This window comes from Odocoileus virginianus, chromosome 8 (genome assembly GCF_023699985.2).
Source record: "Odocoileus virginianus isolate 20LAN1187 ecotype Illinois chromosome 8, Ovbor_1.2, whole genome shotgun sequence".
NCBI classification, from domain to species: Eukaryota; Metazoa; Chordata; class Mammalia; order Artiodactyla; family Cervidae; genus Odocoileus; species Odocoileus virginianus.
This window is the reverse complement of record NC_069681.1, coordinates 33544409-33569629: the sequence shown is the minus strand read 5'-3', so window position 1 is coordinate 33569629 and position 25221 is coordinate 33544409. Positions and strand designations below refer to the sequence as shown.

Genomic DNA, 25221 nt, shown 5'->3' with positions numbered 1-25221 from the left:
TACACAGTAACTTGTTAGAGCCCAAGTGCCAACTTGGCTGAAATTCCTTCTTGATACTGAACTGAGTTCTTTGGTTTTAACTTAAAAAAAAAAAAAAAAAAGCTGAGTAACATTGCATCAAATATCAGAAGTGGTCTCATTGGAAGCAAAAAATAAATCAGTTTGTAGGTTGCATGTGTGACATTTGCAATATAGTATAATATACTTTGACCAAGTGTTGGTCGGTCATGTCTGACCTTTTCGACCCTGTGGACTGTAGCCTGCCTAACTCCTCTGTCCGTGGGATTTCCCAGGCAAGAATACTGGAGTGGGTTGCTGTTTCCTTCTCCAGGGGATCTTCCCGATCCAGGGATAGAACTCATGTCTCCTGCATTGCAGGCAGATTCTTTACCATCTGAGCCACCAGGGAAGCCCCACTGTGACCAAAAATGTAATGAAACGCAGCTTCTGGCACCCGATCCACAGTGAGCACGGTTTGCCACAGGCAGTGAAGTGGAGGCAGTGAAAGGGAGAGGAGGAAGGCTGGAGGATGGGTTCTCCCGGAAGGGTTCTGGTTTCATCCCAGATTGGACAGCAGCCTGGTCCTCCTTCGCTGATGGACCAGCATTCCACTGCTCAGAAAATGCCATCCAAGCTCACCTGTGACTTTAGCGGTGCTCACGGCCATAGGAAGGTCTTTTTTTCTTTGCAAAGGCCTAGTCAGACGGAATCCCAGATCAACCCTTCCTCCAGTCTCCTTGTGAGCTCTTCCTGGACCTCATCCCTACAGCATGATCTGCGTATTCTGGAAGCAGTGATGCTGACGAGGCTGGATGCTGTCGGTGTCAGCCCACAAAGATGATGCTTCTCTACTCCATCACTGTTGCATTTTACCTATAGTGGCAGCAGTTGACAGTTCATCAGGTTCAGTTTGTACAAAATAACCATGTACTGAAGGCTTCCAGCCAGACATGACAATGCCCCTTCCTTCCCTCCCTCCCTCTCCTTCCTTTCTTTCTTTACCTCCCTCCCTTTCTCCCTCCCTCCGTCTCTTTTTCTTCCTCCCTCCATCTCTTTCTTCATTTTCTCCCTTCCTTTCTCTACCTCCTTCCCTTCCCCTACCTTTCTTTAAAGCTAAAAACAGGTCCCTGAAGAGGTTGGCAAGCTGGTCTGAGCAGCGCCTCACTTCCTGGTCCCAGTGTTGGCTTTGCTCCTGTACGCTGCTGGTACTCTGAGCATGTTCTCAGAATTTTTATTTTGGAAATAAAAGGCAGATACAGAAGAAAGCTACGCAGAACACACGTGGGCTTGGTTAAGGCACATAATCTTGTCACCATTATATAGGTTTGGACGTCAGACGGCTCCCCCAGTCCTAGAGTGATTGTCCACACGACCCATCTCAGTCCCAACCTCCAGTCTGCCTGTACACACCCACTGCTTCGGTGTTTACAGTAACCCTTTTCTGGCTTTACAGAGTAATCCTGTTGTTCAAGTGTGCCTCCCTGGACGGACCCTATGATCTGTCTTGCCCATTTTTTTCAATTTTGATGTGTCTTCTAAGTGTCTCTCATGCCATAGGTTCTCCTCTCATACATTTCTCTTCCTTACAGTTTATCTGTTGAATAAGCCTTGGGCTTTTTGACCCATAGAGTGTGTCTCAGTCTTGACTTAGCTGATTGGATAATCATGGTGTGTAATCATGGCACCATTCAGCATTTCCTGCAGGCTGGTCCCATCTCTGAATCCAGGTTGCCAGACTCAAGTTTCAATTCCTTTGACCAAGACTGTAGGAGGCACGAGTCTTGCTAATGCTTTTTCAGGTCTAAGCAGCCTTTGATGCTTGCTCTTCCTTCATTAGATTGCAAAAATGGTGATATTTTAATTCTAACATCTTTTGCATTAATTAATTAGAGTATATTTATTTATAAAGAAACTCTTCCCCTCATTGTTTGGTTTCCTAGTGGTGGAATTCATATAGAAAGAGCAAGATAGTGTATAATTCTTTACCTTTGTTTATGGTTTTTGAGGTAATAAGTTGGTTCCTTACTTGGTTAACTTCCTTCAAAGTTAACCAGTTCTTTAAGTCATAGATTGAGATGTATTCTGTAGGTTTAAGTCTGCTGAAATTACTAGTGAAGCTCCGGTTGTCACTCGTTGGGTGGGGTGGAGGAGGGGTGTGCCTAAGTTGGCGCCTGATCTTCTTGACTGGACCCTCATAATCTTTTATAGCTTCTCTGCTCTGATAAGATATTCTAGGCTCAAGTACTGTATTTCTTGCTCCAGGCCTTTAATCAGGTGACTTTGGTAGATGCATTGGTTTCTTTTAATGGTATTTGGAGCCCACCATTGGGTGCCAGGCATGGTCATTGCTGCTAATAGTTGTTTCTAGGCCCTTTTAATTTATAGGTAAAGCAAATAAAATATGTGTATTCCTAGAATTTTAGCATGTTTCATGTTACACATGTTTATTACATATACTTTATATTAACTGCGTTATAGTAAAAGAATGTATGACATCAATATTGTTAATATGTATGTATTTAGATGTAATGCTGACCTCAACCCCAAGTAGGGTATATATAGCACAAATTTAACATCTAATATAGATATGATATAATAAACATCTCATCGATGAAATATGGAACAGGTTTGTAATATGTGGTACATGTTACATGATATCAAACTATAATTAAATACAGCCTGTATTTTATGTGAGATACGAATATGAACTGTGATCGTAGTGATACTAGGTACTGCTTATTATGCAGTAATATTATTGTGTGGGTACATTATTACATAGTGACACTAGGTACTGCTTATTATGCAGTAATATTGTGTGGGTACATTATTACATAGTGATACTAGGTACTGCTTATTATGCAGTAATATTATTGTGTGGGTACATTATTACATAGTGACACTAGGTACTGCTTATTATGCAGTAATATTATTGTGTGGGTACATTGTTACACAGTGACACTAGGTACTGCTTACTATGCAGTAATATTATTGTGTGGGTACATTGTTACACAGTGACACTAGGTACTGCTTACTATGCAGTAATATTATTGTGTGGGTACATTGTTACACAGTGACACTAGGTACTGCTTGCTATGCAGTAATATTATTGTGTGGGTACATTGTTACACAGTGACACTAGGTACTGCTTACTATGCAGTAATATTATTGTGTGGGTACATTGTTACACAGTGACACTAGGTACTGCTTACTATGCAGTAATATTATTGTGTGGGTACATTGTTACACAGTGACACTAGGTACTGCTTACTATGCAGTAATATTATTGTGTGGGTACATTGTTACACAGTGACACTAGGTACTGCTTGCTATGCAGTAATATTATTGTGTGGGTACATTGTTACACAGTGACACTAGGTACTGCTTACTATGCAGTAATATTATTGTGTGGGTACATTATTACACAGTAACACTAGGTTGGTCAGAAAGTCCATTTGGGCTTTTCCATATGAGGTTATGGGAAAACGTGGATGAACTTTTTGGTCGACCCAATACTTTCAACTAAAATTCATGATTATAGAACTATTACTTAACCTCTTCTTTGTTAACTTGTATCTTTATCCTTCTGTAGTTAGCATTCTGACTTTCACAGATAGAAGAAATGATAAAATTAAAATACCTCCTAATTGTCAGTAGTACACACACAGCAAAGGATAACAATTATAATACCATTATAAAAATGTACTGAAAAATTGAAAAAGTTTTACACATCTCCCTATTCTCCTACACTTCCAAAAATAGTTCTACTGTATTCATAATGCCTGAAAATCCAACTATTCCACTTGCTATATTTATGTTCTCTTCTTAGCCTTCATTTAGATTTGGTTCTATGAGTAACTGCAGACTCTCCAAGTTAGTCTCTCTGTAGTTGTTTTGGTTTCCTGAAGCTCATTCGATAGTATGGGCAAACCTTTTCTGTAAAGAGCCTGAGAGCAGGTACTTAGCGCTTTGTATGCCGTGTGATCTGTCACGAGTTCTTAGTCTTGTCCTGGGAGTGAGAGAGCTGCCACACAACATGTGAGCCTGGAGCATGACTCTCCTCCAGGAAAACTGTTTTTCAGCTTCATGTAGTTTTCATGTGCTGTGATACAGCACTCCTTAACTTTTTTCCCCAAACAATTAAAAATACAAGCAATGTAAAATTTGTCCTTAGATTGTGGACTGTTTGGGACCAGGTAGTAGGCCAGATTTGGCCCACAGACTAGTGGGCAAACCCTTGTTCTGTTTGGATTCCTCAGAAGACGGTCATGAGTTCTTGCCTGTTGTTAACATTTTCTCTGCCCTTTATACTTGGCGGTCAGTTGTGTTGGATTTAAAATCCTTGGCTCATCCTTTCTTTTCTTGAATATCTTACTCAGTGGAGTACATTATTATATTTTGGCATGATTTATTACTGTCAAATCTGGTGGTAATTTAAACTTCTCCTTTGAACAAGTCACTTTTTTTTTCCTTTTTAAGTGGTCTCGCTGGAATGTATTGTGGTACAGTTTGTTCTGGGTTGAATTTTTCAAGTAGACTGTAGTATGTTTGATAGTTACTTTCAATTTTAAGAAAATTTGCTTGAGTTTTGGTTTTTAGTGTTTTTTCTTAGTTTTTTTTTTTCCCCCCAAAGACAACTCTTATTCATATGTTGGATGTTCTTTATTTTTGGTATTTGTCCTTTTTTCTTGGATCTTAATTTTTTTTTTAAGTTTCTTCCTTTGACTCCTATCTCTTGTAAGGCATTATTTGTTTTCTTTATTCACTTTAATTTTCCTCTAGTTTAGTCTTGATTTCCAAAATTATTTTCTTTTACCTTTCTAATTCTATCTTTAGGTCTGTCACTTCATTTCTGAGCATTTCTAATTCTAATTTATGTTATTTCACATTTTCTTATTTTATTTTTTATGATGGTCCATTACCTTTATTTATTTGTTTTTTTTATTTTTAATTTTTTTTTTTCATTTATATTTATTAGTTGGAGGCTAATTACTTTACAATATTGTAGTGGTTTTTGCCATACATTGACATGAATCAGCCATGGATTTACATGTGTTCCCCATCCTGAACCCCCCTCCCACCTCCCTCCCCATGCCATCCCTCTGGGTCTCCCCAGTGCACCAGCCCCGAGCACTTGTCTCATGCATCCAACCTGGACTGGCGATCTGTTTCACACTTGATAATATGCATGTTTCAATGCTATTCTCTCAGATCATCCCACCCTCGCCTTCTCCCACAGAGTCAAAAAATCTGTTTTCTACATCTGTGTCTCTTTTTCTGTCCTGCATATAGGGTTATGTTTTCTTATTTTAAAATGTCTTTCAGTTTGTTTGAAATGATAGGTGACACTCTGATCTGCTGTTACCATGTCTTTCTCATGCTTTTTTTCCTCCATGAATGTTATTCTAGTTCTCGTTTTTTTCTCATAAAAACTATGTATGGGATTTTACCCAGACACTTTTATTTTGCTTAGTTTTACGTGTGAAATTAGTTTTCCTGTATGTTGCTTTTAAAAGAGCTATATGGTTTTTAAAATCAGTGATACATGCCTGAGAAGTTCAAATATTTGAACAGAGATAGCAGGAAAAGATTTATTCTGAGGTCTTGAAAAGATGAATTAACCTTATAATTTTTTTTATTCTTTTTGATGCTCTTATTGTTATCAGCACATTCAGTGGGTAGCCGTTTTTATCTAATGTGTGCTTTTGAGATAACTATATTAATTTTTGAAAGCTTTCTCACTGACTCAGTTTTTTTTTCTTTTTTTTTTTAAATCTCCTGTGCTAACTTCTCTGCCCCCATCAGAGAAGGCCCAGAGACTGGCCTTTTCTACTAGAAATTCTATTTTCTTTTATTAGGGAATAAAAATTAAAATCCAGAATCTAGGTCCTTTAGGCAGTTTGACAGTCTTTTCATAGGTATGTCTCCTGTCTGTCTGACCCTGGTTTTACAGTTTATCCAAGTAGTAATTCTTTAGTAAAAGGCGAAAGATTTATACGATCTGAAGAGAAACCAGAGTATCCAAGTAGTAATTCTTTATGAGTTTAAAATGTACACATGAAAAAAAGAACCTGAATTCATAGTATAGCAATTTACTATCATGGTATTTCTAAGAATGAATTATATATCATGCATTCTAATTTTTACAGATGATTATTTCTGTCCTTCATTCGTAACATAAAGCCTATTGTAAATTAAATCTGTTTCCCTAACATATTGCTCAAACTTAACCCTTTTCCCCATTTTTGTATCAAAATACAACCAGAACCATGAAATCACAGAATTTAGAGGATGAAAACAATCTTTTGTTTTGTTTTTTTTTTTTTTTGCAATAAGGAGCAGTGATTTCAGCTTTTTGTAATTTTTTTTATGTATCTCTATAATGACGTGATGATGATGAAAAAAAATTCCTCTTTTTCATGACCATTATACATTTACCTGTATTTAGGTATTATATTTGTCATTCATGGTAAATTTAAATGGTCCTTGAAAAGCCTAGTTTGAGAAGTAAATTTTATTACTTTGTCATGTCAAAGAGGTTTGCTGGCGATTAAGGAAAACGGATAAGAAAAGATACAGGGTTAACAGTGGAGTATTGAAAGTTTATTAGTGCATAAATTTTGGCCTTAAGTTCTAAATCACACAAAGGACTCTGGTCAAAAACTTAGGACTTCTGAAACATGCTTTGTCAGTTTGCAATTACCGTACAGCTTCGCCTTGCTTTTTTGGTCAAAGAATGAGTGGTGTCAGGAGCTATGATACTGCGTCTCAATTTGCCGTAATTACATTTAAAGGCTAACCCAGGGAGTACTACCAAAACATACGAAGATAAAAAGGAAGTTAGTTCATTGAAACATCTGTCTGAGTAGTTACTCAGTGTGCCGCTGGCTGTTTTTCTTTGTGTTGGACAGAAATAAGAATAGTCACTAAATGCTTGATGTGCGTGTTCTTTCTTGGTAATTTTGCATTTTGGGGTGAGTAATTTTCCTCAAATTAGAATGCACGAAAAAAGCCTGGTTAATCAGTGGTTCCTGGTCGTTGGGCTCTTGTTAATCAGAAGTTTTACTGTATAATCATAATGTATTTTGGATGTTCTCATTTATGTTATTTCTTCAGCTCTTTGTGCAGGTATTCTGATTACTTGATTACATCTGCCTGGCATAGTGGTATTTAAAACAGAATTTATAATAAAAATTCCTCCATCTTAGCAAGTAAAATGAGAACATGGAAAGACAATTGATATTTGAAACATGATCATTTCCTCTTGAGTTAGCGTTTATTGGGTTGCAGGCATGGGATAGAAGTGAGCATGACTGTTGCTCTGGTGCAAAGCGACTAGTTTATCCTTCCAGAGACACAGTATATGGGGTGCAGTCCTACTGTCACTTCCCCTTGAACAGAGCGGCTCAGTTTTCTATGTGCTTTACATTTTGGGGGTTTCACATACTGTTTTCTTTTGTAAGAAAATGAGTTTCTGTTAAAACTGCATAAAAGCATTCGATGGAGACCTACTTTGTGAGCACCAGTTACAGCTGAGGAGATTTCTTATCTAGCATTCTGCTGTAGTAACACTGGGCTTCTCTGGTGGTTCAGACGGTAAAGAATCTGCCTGCAATGCAGGAGACCTGGGTTTGATCCCTGGTTCAGGAAGATCCCCCGGAGAAGGGAATGGCAACCCACTCCAGCATTCTTGCCTGGAACATCCCAGGGACGGAAGAGCCTGGCGGGCTACAGTCTAGGGGTTCACAAAGAGTCAGACACGACTGAGTGACTAACGGTTTCGTAGTGACGCTTGTGATTGCTGGTTTTTGAGTTCCTGTAATGTATATGGGGTCCTGCGAACCCAGCTGTCTTCTTATACTAGTGTTCTCTCCTTATCAGGACTTCTGGGTAAGAGACAAGAACTAATAGTTGTAGCACTCAGCTTCCTGTTTTGCAAGGTGGTTATTATCCCCTTATCCCCCTTGTCACACACAAGAGGCTTTAAACTCAGAATCTTAAAATTCCTCTTCTGTTTTGCTTTTGGGTCAGAGTGAGTGCCTGTGTTTTGCTTTTGGGTCAGAGTGAGTGCCTGAGTTTAAAGGCATTGGCTTTTCTGTACATTTTATCTGAGTGACTTTATCTACAATCTTTAATTTCCTCTTATTAGATGCCTTTAGACATTCAAATCTTAGCCTAGACGTGTAACCTTCTATGTCTTATAAGGTCTTATAACCTCCAAACGTCTCGGTCTGTCTCCTGAACATAGGCACTTGACTATCCCACACTTGACTGGCTCAGCCTTTGTAAAGTTGAAATTGTCATATCACCTCCCAAATATTTATCTCCTCATATATTCCCTTTGTTGATTCCCTGTTGTCCTTGCACCTCCTGCTCTTGTTGTTCAGTTGCTCAGTCATGTCCAACTCTCTGTGACCCCATGAACTGCAGCACGTAGGCTTCCCTGTCCTTCATTATCTCTTGGAGTTTACTCAAACTCATGTCCATTGAGTCAGTGATGCCATCCAACCATCTCATCCTCTGTCGTCCCCATCTCCTCCTGCCCTCAGTCTTTCCCAGCATCAGGGTCTTTTCCAGTGAGAGCATCAGGTGGCCAAAGTATTGGAGCTTCAGTTTAAGCATCTGTTCTTCCAGTGAATATTCAGGGTTGATTTCCTTTAGGATTGACTGGTTTGATCTCCTTGCTGCCCAAGGGACTCTCAGGAGTCTTCTCTAGAAGCACAATTGGAAAGCATAAATTTTTCAGTGCTCAGCCTTCTTTATGGTCCTGACTCTCACATCCATATAGGAATATTGGGAAAACCATAGCTTGACTGTCCAGATCTTTGTTGGCAAAGTAATGTCTTTGCTTTTCAACATGCTGTCCAGGTTTGTCATAGCTCTTCTTCCAAGGAGCAGACATCTTTGGGGTTAATCCTCTTTGCCCACGATGGCGGAGAGCATCCAAGCAACACACTGCAGTAGCTACTCTGGATGATATTTCCATCAGGAACATGAAGCTGCTTTCTGAAACCAAGAGCCTGTTCAGGCCGCAGTGCCAGTAGATAGAATATGAGCTGCTAATTATATGATTTACTCTTTATACTGAACCTGGCCAGAGATGGTGAGAGAATCAGCAGTTAGGCCCTTTATTCCAGTGATGCCCTGCATGCCATCTGATCTTTGTCTTTTCGTATCTAACATCAACTCCTGACCCAGTGACTGCTCCTTCGCCTCAGCAAACCCGTCTTCATTTCTCTAGACTGTGCTCTGCAGTGGCACTCGCTCCGCCGTGTTTTGTTCTGCTCCATGTCAGTGTCCGTGAGCTTTCTGTTTACTTTAATAACATCAGCCTGCTGCTGGGGAACTGAATGTGATTTTAGTAGCTTTTACTGAAGCCATTAACTCTACCTGGTAAATTGCGACTGTGTTCTTCATTCATTTCTTGTAGTCACAAGGACATTAACATTCCATACTTTTTAATTTGTCTCTTTCTCTGAGGTACTGGTGATCTGTTCATGTCCCCTTGAATTAATTGACATCCTGTGATTTTCATCCAGGTTATCCCCTCTACTTAGCTCAAAGCCCGACAGAGAGTTGGTATTCATTGAAAATGCATTGTGCTGCGGGCCATTGAGAATACAAAGATTTGTAAGACATTTGAAAGGTGAATTTACTGTTTAGATTGGGTGGCAGAGTACTAGATATAGCTCCAACACCATAGAATTTGCTTTTCCGAAGATTACCGTTAGTATCACATAGGAGTTCTTTTAGTTATTTTTCTCTGACCTGACTTTGTTTCATGTATCTTTGTGCACTTAAACTGTATGAAATACTGTATTATATATTGTAACGTGTTGGATCAATTGCTTGCTTTTAAGTTGTTTATGGCCTGTGAGTAACTAGAAAGTATACATACGCGTTTTTATTCTTATGAAACTGTGACTCCATATCAAGCACTGTAATGTTTTTGTTACAAATTTCTACTTGCTTTTCTCCACAGGCAGCAGAAGATGTCATTTTCATTGGACCTGATACACATGCTATTCAAGCCATGGGTGACAAGATTGAAAGCAAATTATTAGCTAAGAAAGCAAAGGTTAACACAATCCCTGGCTTTGATGGAGTGGTCAAGGTGAGAAACTGTTTTACTCTAATCTTTCCAGTACATGTCCTGAGGTCAAACATTTTGTCCAAAGTGTAAAATAAAATGCAGTTTTTGCTTTTTAAAATATTCATGTTGGATTAAAAAAAAAATCCATGTTGTTTACACTTGGATTATTTTGAATGGCACAAGTTAAAAAGAGGAAGAAGCCACTTAAGCATTGTATTTAATGAGTATTTGACTTTCATAGGAGAAAACTTGGTGATAAAGAAATGTGCTGTTAGATATACGGATTTCATCTATTGGTGGTTTTTCTTTAATGTTTGAAACATGATGTTGCTGTGTCTTTCCGGCGAGCTCCTGTCCATATGCATAAAACATAAGTCGTACACGTGTTTCTGGTGGAGGGTGATATGGCTTTGTGTCACTAGATCCCAAGGACATCTCCTCAACCCAACAGCTTCTGCAGCAGCTGAAGGCTTCTAAGGAAGAAAGGCAGAAATCAGAGTGTGTGTCTTCCCTTCCTCTCTACGCTTCTCCCCACCATCAAGGAAAAATTAAGTCATTTTTTTTTTTTCTAATGAGAAGAGTCCCTTAGTAGACTTTGACCTTGTGATTTGAATTAGTCTGCAAGACCTTGTGTTTCTTACTGCCCTTTCTGAGCTGGGCAATTCTTCATCATTGTGCTGGGTTATTTCACACATTACAGGATAGTTAGCAAGCTGGGCCCCTGATTAGGAAATTTCCTCAACTTCTTGTCCATACTTACCTGTATTTACCTTAATACGTAATCATCCATTGTTTTTCTTTCATCATACAATGAATAGATATTCCACATCCTCCGTAAAGCCAGTTCTTCCTCTTATGTCCCAGATGGAGGCTGTATTGCCCTCACGGGCCGCAGTCGTCACTGATGGTATTTTCTCTCTTCCATGTCTTCAAACTCTCCTTGTCTTTTAGCACCCTTCCATTATCTCTGCTGTTAAACGTACTCAATCAGTCAAAAAGGTACTGACCCCTGAGCTGACTGAGTAGCTCGTGGTGATAAAAGACGCCGGTGGTCCCTCACACCGCGGTGCTTCCAGTTTGCAGGGAGAGAAATTGCCTTCCTCCTCTTCTGAGAGCATGGGAACGTCTTGTCACATCACGGCTGCCGCCTTAGTTCTCCTTCCTTTCACAGCCTTAGAAGAATTGTCCTCACTCGCTTTCATTTTCACACTTTACCCCTTAGCTGTAGTCTACGTCTTTCTCCTTTCTTCATTCCCATTGGCATTTTTTTTGTGAAGGTTACCAGAACCGTTCCCTCTCGAAAAATCCAGTGTGATATATATATATATTTTTAAGCAACCAGGAAGTATTCTAATTAATATCTATTAATATCTAGAGTATTCCCTTTTCCAAGTATGTGGGTCCTAAAGTACACAGAAAAATAACAGGTAAAAATAAAAACAGTACAAAATAAGAACTACTTTAAGACAGTTTTATAGTTGACTAAATATCAGTGATCTTTTACAATATAAACCTGTCCTCAGTGACTGGTCTATAAAAAGTGTAAGTAGGACAGGGATTTCCCCAGAAATTTTTTCTGGGCACTTACACAACAACTTACACAATTTAATTTCAGATATGAAAGATCAGGAGAACTTTATGTGCTAACATGTTGAGTCATACACAGGTTACACTGTGTACTTATCTCATTTGTACAATGTATATTTACCTCTATCTTTTCAAAGCCTTTCAGTCTCTTGGCTACTCTTCTTGAAATACTTCTGGCACATTACTCTTAGTTCTAGTTTTGTTTTTGTATTCTTGGCTTGTTTAAATGCTTCATTCTTAGCATTCATGCTGATTTTTTTTTTTCCTAATTTTGTCCCTTAAATGTTGATTGTATTCTGAGTTTTCTCTTATTGTACAGACTCATTCTAAGCAATATAACTTATTTTTATGGTTTCAGGTCTCAGACCTGTTGTCTCTTGTAGATATCACCTTCAGTTCAGTTTAGTTCAGTCACTCAGTCGTGTCTGACTCTTTGCGACCCCATGGACTGCAGCACGCCAGGCCTCCCTGTCCATCACTAACTCCTGGAGTCTACTCAAACTCGTGTCCATTGAGTCGATGATACCATTCAACCATCTCATCCAATGTCATCCGTTTCTCCTCCCGCCCTCAATCTTTCCCAGCATCAGGGTCTTTTCAAATGAGTCAGCTTTTCACATCAGGTGGCCAAAGTATTAGAGCTTCAGCATCAGTCCTTCCAATGAATATTCAGGACCGATTTCCTTTAGGATGGACTGGTTGGATCTCCTTGCGGTCCAAGGGACTCTCAAGAGTCTTCTCCAACACCACAGTTCAAAAGCATCAATTCTTCGGCGCTCAGCTTTCTTTCTTTCTTTTTTTTTTTTTTTTAACGCTCGGCTTTCTTTATAGCCCAACTCTCACATCCATACATGACTACTGGAAAAAACATAGCTTTGACGAGACAGGCCTTTGTTGGCAAAGTAATGTCTCTGCTTTTCAATATGCTGTCTAGGTGGGCTTCCCTTGAGGCTCAGCTGGTTATGAATCTGCCTGCAATTCGGGAGACCTGGGTTCAATCCCTGGGTTGGTAATATTCCCTGGATAAGGGAAAGGCTACCCACTCCAATATTCTGGCCTGGAGAATTCCATGGACTGTATAGTCCACAGGGTCACAAAGAGTCAGACACGACTGAGGGACTTTCGCTTTCACAGGTTGGTCATAACTTTCCTTCCAAGGAGCACGCATCTTTTAATTTCATGGCTGCAGTCACCATCTGCAGTGATTTTGGAGCCCTAAAAAAGATATCACCTTAGAACTGCATATCCAGTTGCTTCTTAGACAAGTTGACTTGATGCCATTGAGATACCATGAAAGTAACAAGCTGGAAGCCCACCTCATCCTCTTCTCTCTAGCCAGGGACTGCCATTTGGTGGCTCCATGAGCTCCTGTTTCTGTAAATAAAATTTTATTGGTACACAGCCATGCTTTTTCCTTTACAAGTGTCTGTGACTGCTTTGCCATGATAATGGCCGAGTTGAATAACTGTGTCAGAGACCCACAATGCCTGGAATATTTACTAGCTGGCCTGTTCAGAAAAAAGTTTGCTGACTCCTACTCTAAGTGTCTCATTTTTCATTCTTTTCTGCCTGGGAAAATGCCAGCATTTCACCAGCTAGAAACTCAGGAGTTGTTGATAAATACTGCTACAGAGACTTACTTAAATATCTTTCTGATCTATTACTTTCTTTTTTTTTGTCCTCACACTAACTCCAGGTACCAACTAACACCGTATGGAGTGGATTACTTCACCAGCCTTCTAAGTCCTCTCCTTGTAGCCAGTCTCAGTCCCGTCCAGTTACTTTTTGATACTGAAACTTGAGTTATGTTTCAGATATCCTGATTTGATCATATGCTTGTGCCTAGAAACTCTTCAATGATGACTGATTTAAATCCTTTGAATAGTTCTCCTGTGTTTCTCTCTTCAAACTGAAACTGTGTCAGCTTGCTCTTTGCGTTGGATGAGCCAGTCTTCTGTGGTATCCTTCAGATTTTTGAAACTTCTGTGCCTAATTCTGACGTGGGTGTGTTGATTCTGTTTTAGTCTTTGTTCTTGATTGCCTTCTCCACATAGTTTAGGTCTTGACTTAAACAAAATATTTCTCACAGAAGCATTGCTTGACTGTATGTATTAGATTAGGTCCTCTACTATATATTTTCCCTTAATTACCCTAGTAGAGACGATTGAATTCCAGTTGAGCTATCTCATATCCTAAAAGATGATGCTGTTAAAGGACTGGACTCTATCCGCCAGCAAATTTGGAAAACTCAGCAGTGGCCACAAGACTGGAAAACGTTAGTTTTCATTCCAACCCCAAAGAAAGGCAATGACCAAAGAATGTTCAAACTGCTGTACAATTGCAGTCATTTCGCATGCTAACAAAATTATGGTTAAAATTCTTCAAGCTAGACTTTAGCAGTATGTGAACCAAGACCTTCCAGATGTACAAGCTGGATTTCGAAATGGCAGAGGAACCAGAGATTAAATTGACAGTACCTGTTGCATCATAGAAAAAGCATGGGAATTCTAGGGAATCATTTACTTCTGCTTCGTTGACTATGCTAAAGCCTTGGACTGTGTGGATCACAGTGAACTGTGGAAAATTCTTCTAGAGATGAGAATAACCGGTCACTTTACCTATCTCTTGAGAAAATTGTATGCAGAACAAGAAGCAACAGTTAGAACCAAACATGGAACAATGAACTGGTTCAAAATTGGGAAAAGAGTACGTCAAAGCTATATGTTGTCTTTCTGCTTATTTAACTTATATGTAGAGTACATCATGAGAAATGCCAGACTGGAGGAAGCACAAGCTGGAATCAAGATTGCTGGGATAAATATCAATAACCTCACATATGCAGTTGACACCACCCTTTTGGCAGAAAGTGAAGAGGAACTAAAGAACCTCTTGATGAAAGTAAAAGAGGAGAGTGAAAAAGCTGGCCTAAAGTACTGTATTCAAAAAACTGAGATCATGGCATCTAGTTCCATCACCTCATGGCAAATAGATGCGGTAAAAATGGAAATAGTGCCAGATTTTCTTTTCTTGGGCTCCAAAATCACTGTGGACAGTGACTGCAGCACAAGATGAAAAGACGTTTGCTCCTTGGAAAAAAAGCTATGATCAACCTAGACAGCATATTAAAATGCAGAGACATGACTTTGCTGACAAAGGTCTGTATAGTCACAGCTATGGATTTTCCAGTAGACATGTATGGATGTGAGAGTTGAACCATGAAGAAGGCTGAGCGCCAAAGAAGTGATGCTTCCTAACCATGGTGCTGGAGAAGACCCTTAGGAGTCTCTTAGCGCAGAGATGGAACCAGTCAGCCTGAAGGACATCAACCCTGAATACTCATTGTGAGCACTAGTGCTGAAGCTGAATATTCATTGAGAGCACTAATGCTGAAGCTGGGACTCCAGTATTTTCGCTGTCTGATGCTAAGAACCAACTCGGTGGAAGAGATGGAAGGTAGGAGGAGAAGCGGGCAACAGAGGATGAGCTGGTTGAATGGCATCAATGACTCAGTGGACGTGAGTCTGAGTGAACTCCAGGAGATAGTGAAGTGTAGGGCAGCCTGGGGTGAAAGACAGCTTCAGGCAGTGGTGTCACTGAGAGTTGGACACAGCTTAGTGACTGAACAACAACAACCCTATACTTCATTTGTCATGTTTAAAACAATTTATTTACTCATCTATTCAGTAGATATTTAACAAGTGCATGCTGTTTGTCTAACATTGTTTGAAGTGCCTGGATATAGTAGGGATCAAAATAGACCAAAACCACCAAACTATTCCTGCCCTCATAGAAAATACGCTATAGAAGGAGACAAACAATATATAAAAAATAAGAAACATAGGACAGGGAACGGGGAAAGGGCATGCTCTAGGGTAGAGTTTATTCACATTTTTTAGCGAGGCTTTGCGAGCCATCTAAGGACGTCACAGGGCGTGTCATGTGATAATCAGGGAGAAATACAAGGTTTACTGAGTAGAAACTGTTCACAAGTGCCAAAGTATTGAGGTTAAAGAGTACTTGATGTTGAGTAAACAGTGTGGAATTCCGTGACTGAGTGATCCAGGGAGAGAGGAGGTAACAGAGGGACGGTGTATAGCAGCAACCCGTTTTATAGACCCTTCTGCCCACTATAGCGGTGGGTTAAGTATCTGCCTCTGGGTAGTAAGCTGCTTGCTAACAAAGGTTGTGCTGTTTTTACTGCATCACTTGCACATGGTCCCTGGCACAGTGAGTGCTGGCTGAATATTTGCTGGATGGATAGTGTTCGAGGAGATAGAGTTTATACACACACCATTGTATACAAATTATCTGTCATTTAGTGCCTATTTATTTCACGCACCGAAAGAGGGGAACACATAACTACTAAAAACCAAGAGAAACAGTAAAACAGACATTAGAATAGACCCACATGTGCTCTCTCTCGACACTGAAATTGGCTGAAAAGACTATGACTACTGTGTTAAAGAAATTTGGGGGGAATGTGGAGAAAATAGCTAAACATATAAAGAATTTCACCAGACAATTTGAACCTACAAGGAAATTAAATAAATCTTCTATAACTGTAAATACTGTATATGAAAATAAGAACTTCAGATATGCTTAGTAGTAAGTGAAACAGAATACAGGATTCGTGTTGTAGCATGCATCAGTATTTCATTCCTGATTTTACGGATGAATAATATTCCCTTGCATGACGATACCACTGGGTTTTTTTTTTTGTTTTTTTTGGCTTGTTTTTGTTTCTGTAAGAAATTATTTGTTGGTTAGTGGACATTTGAATTATTTCTGTTTTTTTGTGATTGTGAGTATTGTTGCTGTGAACATCTGTGTGCAGGTATATTGTTGAATATCTGTTTGAAGTTCTTTTGGATATATACTCAGGAGTAGAATTGCTGAGTCATAGGATAATTCTGTGTTTAAGTTTTTGAGGACCTTCCCGGCATCCACGCCTTTGTGTAATCCCCTCTTCTTCAGTTTCCCTCACCTCCCTCACTCAAAGACTATGGCAAAGGGTGATGGCGTGTCACTCCCTTCATTAAGTTACATTATATGGCAAAGGTGATGAAATATCACTGCTTTCACTTGCTTTAATAGGGCAGAGTAATTGAGTGTCACTCCTTGTAATTGTGTTTTATCCTAAAAGACTCCTTTCTGGGAGACTGGAGAACAGATTCTAGGTGTTGGCTTGATGAAGGCAGCAGCCATGTTGAGGAAAGCCACACAGCAGTGAATGGCAGACACTGTCCAAGGATCAAAGTGAAGGTGATCTCCATTCCGAGCCAGCAGAAAGGGGGGGCCATCAGTTCTCCAGCTACAAGGAAATAAATTCTGCCAGGCCCTTTAATGATGTTGAATTTGTCCCCAGTTGAGCCTCTAAATGAAAATGCTGTCTGGCCCGTACCTTGATTCCAGCCTTGAAAGACCCCAAGAAGAGCATGATAAGTGTCTTCTTGATTAGGCTGTCAGCTATTGGGTTTTCGTCCTTCCTTACATTCTCATCTCAGAGAGTTTGAATGTGTTAGTTACTCGGTCGTGTCCGACTCTCTGTGACTCTGTGAATTTTAGTCTGTCAGGCTCTTCTGTCCATGGAATTCTCCAGGCAAGAATACTCAAGTGGGTAGCCATTTCCTTCTCCAGATCTTCTTGACCCAGGAATTGAACCCGGGTCTCCTTCATTGCAGGCAAATTGTTTACCATCTGAGCCACCAGGAAAGCCCAGCATTTGGGTAGTGGTTTTCTGAACCTTGATCTATTCAGCCCTAATACTTCTTCCAGTATAATGGTATGTGTGTACATGTGTGTATGTATATATATATATATATATATATATATAATAAGAAATCTGGCCTTCTTGAGATATTCAGTTTGGGCTTGGGGTCCAAATTAATTCTGTCTTAATGAGTAGCAGAGTCCTCAGGAGTTCAAGGTAGAGGTCATTAGGAGAGCATTTGATCTAAAAATTCTATTTGCGTTCTCTTTTATGAGTCAATGAGTATAGTGTCTCATAGGAGGAAGGAGAAGTGAAGTTGCTCAGTTGTGTCTGACTCTTTGTGACCCCATGGACAGTAGCCTGCCAGTCTCCTCCATCCATGGGATTTTCCAGGCCAGAATATTGGAGTGGGTTGCCATTTCCTTCTCCAGAATGTTCCTTGAATAAAGATTCAAAGCTGAGTGCTGGCACACGGAAAACGTGACAAGTATTAGAGATACCCATTATCTGAGTACTTTGTTGACACTCAGAGAGGGCTTGTGTGACAATGGTGGGATTTAAGGTTGATAGTGGACCAGCAGTATCAATAATTAGGAATTAGTGAAATTTCTTCTTTTGAGTTGATGGGTGAAATGGGTACTTGATTCACTTTTGAAACACTGTCTATTATAGTCTTTTTCTTCATTATCTTGGCTAATACCGAGCAATTGTTTACTGATTGTCACTTCTGGTTACAAAATCTGCCAGTGTCTTTATCAGAAGACTATATTAATGTCTGGAATGGGAGCATCTGATTTCATAAGGAATTTCATAAGGAAACAAATTTGGCATTTGAATTTCTTCTGGAAGCGTCTTCATGTTGATTTAAAAAATGCGAAACTCTAGATGTTTGAGAGTTTGCAAACCCCTGTTTTTCCTTAAGGTGCCTCTCAAATGAACCACTCATACCAAAAGCTTTCAAAAGAATCTGTTGTAATTCTGAATTATGCTTGGTGAAATCATGCCATGTAGAAAGATAAGAACAGGAGTTTGAGTTACAGATTTAATATGTTTGACGAGAAGCAGTCTGACTCACAGCACAGGCAGCCTGAGACAGACCTCCTATGAATGTCTTATACTGGCTTATCAAATCATGGTTGGCCATCTCTTATCAGAGACCTTACTATGTGCAGGGTCTTGGTGGCTGAGCATTTGGAAGGGAGATCTACCAGCCCCAGGCTCCCATGGACAAAAAACAGAGGAAAGTCCTTAAAGTTTTGATAAGGGTTTCCAGGCAAATTTTGTCCTGTTTGAATACCCTTGAAACCTTCTGAAGTCACTGGCTTCTGGAGCCTGCATGAAGGTGGAACTTACAGGTCACATGCTCGTCGGTTTCCCAATGAACTTGGTCTTATGGGCTTTGAACAAAAAAATGTTGGTTTTTTTGGTGCTCTCCCCAGTGTGAAATTTTTCTCCATATTGTGGCTGGGAGATCCATGGGTGGGGGCCTCTGTGGGTATCAGAGGAACACTGTGGTTTTTGAAGCTAGGACCTTGAACTGTGGCTTTTAGCAGGGCTTGAACTGATCCCAGAGAAACCTCCAGAATTGCGTCAAAATGATAGTGTCCTTTACTGAAGTAGGTATTATTAATCGTAAGCTTGGTTTTGCTTCATCAACAGGCGTTCTTGGTTTTCTTTTCAGGGAGGCTTCACTCGACAAACTGTATTTGAATTTCCAACCTCTGTTAATTTGGAAAATAGGGAAAAGTAGAAAGTTTGAGGAAAAGAAATCCACTGTCTTTTCACTATTGTCTCCTTGTATGCCTTAGGTGATTTTTAAGATCCTCTTAATACTCTTAAATAATGATGGATTTTCATTGCCTGTACATACACTACTTTGACTGTAGTGTACAGTTCCAAACACCTCTTGTCTGAATGAATTTGTTAAGCTGCAATTGAATCTGTAGGATATAATTTTCAGATAAATATTTAAAAAATAATTTTAAGGAATGCCCTTTTGTTTTTCAGATACATTTTAATACTAATTTTATTTCTAGTTTGCTTTTAATTATTTCTGATATAAGACGCGATACATTTTTTTTCTTCTAAATGATTATTTTAGAATCATGTAGTAACTCCACTTTAATTTGAAACTACACTAATTTTCACATTTTGTAGTTTAGATTTGTTAGGTAAAAGATTGCTTTTGATGGTATTTATGCAGGTAGAGGTTTGCTGATGCAGATAAGTAGTGTAAATTTTTGGAATACCTTGTAGTTTTAGCAACTGCATTAAGCAGTACTCTTGCATTGGAACACTATATGTGCTAATTATACAGAATTCCGTCTTTTTAAAATCCATTCTTTCTTACCCCCCTTGATCTGTGGTATTTTTAAGGCAGTTCTTTTTCTTGGCAACTGTATTCTACCTTTTCCCCCTCCAAGTGCTTGAGTAGATTAATGTGGTGTCAGCGTGTTATATCTCTCTTTAAAACCTTTGTTCCTTTTCTGTTTGAATAATTGAATGTTATTTGGAGGTTCCATGGAGATGGTTTACCTTATTCTTTTAAACCATTGTGTGTTGTACGTAAGGAGTTGTCTGGAATGATTTCCTTTTGTCTTGTGCTTGAGTGGCTGTTTCATGAGAGAAACTAATGTTATGTTCAAGTGTTACTTAAAGTAGTCAAGTGTTCAGGTCCTCATCTGGTATCAAGTATTTGCCTTTCATTGTATTCAGTATCTTACTAACCAGATCTCAGGGGCTTGAGAACAGAATGGAGTGTTTTTCTGAAGCCACTGGTAGACAGGGTTGGAATCCCAAATACTTGTTTAGCCAAACAGTAACAGTAACGAAAAAAACCAACCAGCCACAGACCCTGAATTCAAAGAGCTTCAGCTCCCCTCAGGGAGACCTACAAGTAGACAGGCAGTTTAATACATTCTGGTAACGTGAGGCTAAGAGTGTGTGGGGCCCATGTAGGAGGGGCCCCTAACCTCGTTTCAGGGCGTCACGGCAGAACGTCCACGGGAAGGACATTTAAGTGATACCTGAAGTCTGAGTAGCAGTGAGCTAGCTAAAAAAGTCAGGCTAATGATGGAAACACACCATTATGGTCAGGGAAAATACCTTGTCAGAGCTGGGCAGCCAAGGGAGCTTTAAAAAACTGTGGGGATGCCCTGTGAGGGGCTGTAGTAAGATGGGGCTGAACAGATAATTAGGGCCCAGATATGTGTGGTCTCGGGGCTTCCCTGGTGGTTCGGTGGTAAAGAATCCACCCGCAGCACAGAAGACACAGGAGAGGTGGGTTCGATCCCTGGGTCGGGAAGATTCCCTTGGAGGAGGAAACGGCAGCCCACTCCAGCATTCTTGCCTGGGAAATCCCACGGACAGAGGAGCCTGGTGGGCTACAGTCCATGGGGTTGCAGAGTCGGACACAACTGAGTGACTGAGCCCACGTGTGGCCTCGAATGCTGTGCTTGGGCATCATTTTTGTGACTTTGGGAGTCTCTGGTTTCATGTAGAAGAGCTAACATCAAAATTGTGGAATTAGAAAACTTATTTAGATTTGTGATGTGGAAAATGGATTAGAACAGTGCAAAGCTTGAGGTTGGTGGGCCAATTAGAATGCATTTCCTTTAATCCAGACAAGAAATGATGGGGGCCTAAAGTAAGATGTTAGGATGGAGCCAAGTATGCAGTGTGGGGAAACGCTGGAGGTTGATGATTTCATGATCCCTTAGATGTCAGGGGTGAAGCAGAGGGAGGAATCACCAGTGGTTAAATTGCTTTGTTTGGTTCTAATACCTACCTTTTTCCTGGGATATTTATTAAACTTATCTGAGTTTCTGTTGCTCTGTAAGAGAGAACAGTAATATTTGCATCTCAGAGTTATGATTATGTAGTTGAACGAGGTTAATACTGTAGGTTCATGGTAGTAATTATTTTTATCACCTCATTAGCCAGATTTTCAACACTGCACTTTTGCTTTAGTAGAAAGAGCCAAATAATAACTACAAAAAACTAGTGTTCATTTAGAAAACCAAAAAAGAAAAGCTCTTTCCTAGTAATCAAAAAGTATTCTATTAGACATCAGTATCCTTTTTCCCTGCTAAACAAATAGTAACTTTCCTTATGATGCTTCAGAGGCTTTATATTTTTGAAAACAAAAAAAGGTTCATTCAGCCATGTTTATTACGCTGTTTTACAATTAGAGAAATGTGTGCTAAAATTTAGATTTGCAAATAAATTAAGCAGAAAGAGCCTTCTGTTTGACTCGGAGTTACCTGGAAAACACATCAGAGGGAGCCTATTTCTTGAACCCAGGATTGTTGGAAGTTCTGCTTTACTTTTGTATATGACTTGAGGGTGTATTAAGCTCCCGGAGTTGGTGATGGACAGGGAAGCCTGGTGTGCTGCAGTCCGTGGGGTTGCAGAGTCGGACACGACTGAGTGACTGAACTGAACAGAGGGTGTATAGCTTTTTGTGCACAGATAGAACATTCCCCCATAATGTCTTGAAGCAGTGGGTTTTTTTTTCTTCAAAAGCAGTCAATATTTTGTTCAAAAACCAGCTGATGTAAGTAAACTCCCAGATAGCTTCCCGTAGGGATGAGTAGCAGGGCTCGCGTCCAGTGAGCCCAGAATTTGGGGTTGGTAAGTAGGCTGGCTGTGGTGAGAGAGGGAGGAGAGGTGTGGTCTGAATTGCAGATGGTGGAGGTGGTATTTGACACCAGCATCACTGTAGAAAGAAATGGGGTGTCCGGTGTCAGGGAGGACTATTTGAATCTGCATCTTTGTTACAGATTTTGCTTCCCTTCCCCACCCAAGACAAGCCCTGCTCCCCCACTTGGAAGAGCATGCAGATCAGCTGATCCAGGCAAGTGCATCGGAGGTTCCCTAGACACATTTTTTGAAGTGTTGTAGCGCCAGTATTAGTTCTGTATTCTGTAACATGCAGTTTCAGAATGAGTGATGATCCCAGGATAGAACACCCAGGGCCAGGCAGGAGAGAACCACACTTGATAGTTGGGGGTCTGGGCTGCCCATTTTATCAGATTGCCCATCCTGAGTGCTTACTTCTTGCCAGACTCTGTTCTATTGTGTTTCATCTGTTACTGATTTCATCTTCTTAATAACCCCTATGAGATACTGTGTCCATCCTACAGATGAGAAAACCTAATTCCAGAGAGGCCCACTGGTAGGTAACACATTCACTATCAATGAGTCCTCATCGGAGCCCATGCCTTTTGGCCCCAGCATCTTTGCTCTTAGCTACTGGGCCTCCCTGCCTCACAGGTGGGTGCTGTAGACCATTAACAGGTACACTGTGGTTAGTTGCTCAGTTGCATCTGGACTGTGGTCTACCAGGCCCCTCTGTCCGTGGGATTCTCCCCTGGAGTGGGTTGCCATGCCCTCTTCCAGGGGATCTTCCCAACCCAGGAATTGAACCCAGGTCTCCTGCATTGCAGGCAGATTCTTTACCAGCTGAGCCACCAGGGAAACCCAGCAGGTATATTAGGCTTGCAAGAAAAGGCAGCCAGTTCTTTTTTAGCTTCTTTTTACATGTTTGTGATCTCCTTACTTAGGGCTTCCTTGTTGACTCAGACGGGAAAGCGTCTGCCTGCAGTGCAGGAGACCCAGGTTTGATCCCTGCATCTGGAAGATCCCCTGGAGAAGGGCATGGCAACCCACTCCAGTACTCTTGCCTGGAAAATTCCATGGAAAGAGCCTGGTAGGCCTTAGTCCATGGGGTGGCAAAGAGTCGGACACAACTGAGCAATTTCACTTTCACTTACTTGGTTATAGCAACATCACTTACCCTTCCCACCATATTCTCTGTAAAACAGAATTTTTCACTGTTTTATTCTTTGGTTAGATGATAAAGCTCACTTAATGCAAGTTGTGCTAAAATAGAGGAGTAGAAGAAATGGTTACTGGTTCTGTTGGCTTCTTTTCTCTTTCTCCATTTCTTGAACTGCTGTTTTAGAATTTATAGCTTAATGCTTTCCTCATCAGTATTTCCATGCATTAAATAACTTTAGAAACTGAGTTTAGTTCCAGACAGGTTGGGATTACAGAATGAATGACAGGAATTTTTATTGCTTAAGGAAGAAAATCAAGTGATGTCATTGGATCGTTTCTCCTACCTCTTGAGTTGAAGTCATCAGGATTATTGCTATTCTTAATATGTTTTTCTTTTATCTTTGTACTTTTCTGTGTTTTCTTAATTTTATTGCTTTGATATTAAAACGAAAATATTGTAGATACTTCAGTTGAAAATTAAGGGAAGCAATAGCATCAAATTTGTTTTGTTCTTTCTGTTTAAATTTTAATATTTGGCTCTTTTTCCATTTCAAGGGGATTAGTGTCCACTTGAGAGATGTGAGGACTGTCTTAAGGATGTTCTAAAGTAAGAGTGTTGAACTTTTTCTTCAAATATTGCCAAGTTTGTGAAGTAGAAGAAGTAAGGATGTTCTGCTTAAAAGAGATTTATTTTATATAAGTAAAGAGCAAAGTGTATTTGGTAAAATGATGTTTAATACTTATTTTACATTTTTATCAAATAAAGTTTAATATCTTTAAGTTGAGGTGTACCTGCTTTCTATTAGTTTTTAGTATAACTCAAGCTGTGACCCTTCATTTTGAAAGCTAACTACCACGTAAAGTTTGACTTTTTAAAAAAAATTAATGAAATGTTTATTTAAAAATCCTTATATGGATAGAATTATATATTTCTTTTTAAGAGTAGTTTTTTTTTTTTTTTGAAAACATAAGTTTCAAAACTTGAAATTGTCTGATACAGTGAGAAAAGTGCCTGACTGAGTATTAAAACGTGAGGTGAATACCCGGAGTTGGTTTTGCCCGGTGTTGACAGAATTTCATTCATCAAAATGTTAGGGCAGAACCGGAGCCTGTCTGGCTCTTGAGCCCCTGCTCCTGATGAGTGCACAGCACCCCCTTCCTGTGTATCATGGGAGTTTGGACCAGCCGCTCGGTCTCTCTGGATACAGGTTCACCCCCTTCTAACGTCGGTGCTCCTGAGGTGAGAAGTGCTGTTGGCACTGGAGTCAGTCATTCAAGGGATCGTCTTGTCACAACAGACTGATTTCTTTGGAGGCTGATGGATGGTTGTTTATTCATTCAGCAAGTGCTGTGTTGATTTGCTAAGCTCTGGGGACTCAGCAGAGAGAGCGAGTGAGCTAGTCACGGCGCTCCTGGAGATGAAGTGTGGCAGGGGCCGTCCTAATGGAGGGGCAGAGTGTAATGTGATCACAGGGCAATGACGCCTAACCTGGCATCGGACTGGAGAGGCTTTCTAAAGAGAGTGATGTCTAGGTGAAGCTTGAAGCAAGCACCCCTCACTTTAAGAGAAAATGGTCATTTGTCTCTCACTTAAACTGCTGATTCCCGGCTGGACTCCACAGATCCCTTTCGCCTCTCTAAAGAATTCATCTGCTCCTTCCTTCATTCGGTCTTGCACTCAACAGCTGTTTCTTGCATGTGCCAGGCACTGTTCTAGGCACTGAAAATATATTGCTGAGCAAACGGGTCAGAGATTTCTACTCTTCTGGAGCTTGCCTTTTATTGGGATCAGGGGCTACACGGGGTAAGACAATACACAAACAATAAGTAAATTTTACGCTAAAAGTCTGCCAAAGGCTGCCAAAGCAATCCCCCTCATTTCCTTGCTCTTAAGCTGGAGTTCTTGCTTTTTCGTGAGGCCTTGCCTCACTCTGCAGTGGGCTGACTCTCAGGCCCCAGCCTCCTTGACTGTGTTCCACTGTGACTTCATTTCCTAGGTCTCTTTTCAAAGTCACTACATCTGAGAAGCTTCCTGAGACCGTTTTTGAGTTTG

General features: G+C 40.2%; 1 protein-coding gene across 1 annotated transcript in view; it reads left to right on the top strand.

Annotated features, from left to right (window-relative positions):
* PCCA (propionyl-CoA carboxylase subunit alpha) overlaps nt 1–25221 on the top strand; it is a 337509-nt gene that overhangs the window by 73585 nt on the left and 238703 nt on the right. Inside the window, exon 7 of the mRNA XM_020898588.2 lies at nt 9980–10111. Within this exon, the coding sequence (XP_020754247.1) occupies nt 9980–10111 (132 nt within the window). The remainder of the gene's footprint in view (nt 1–9979; nt 10112–25221) is intronic.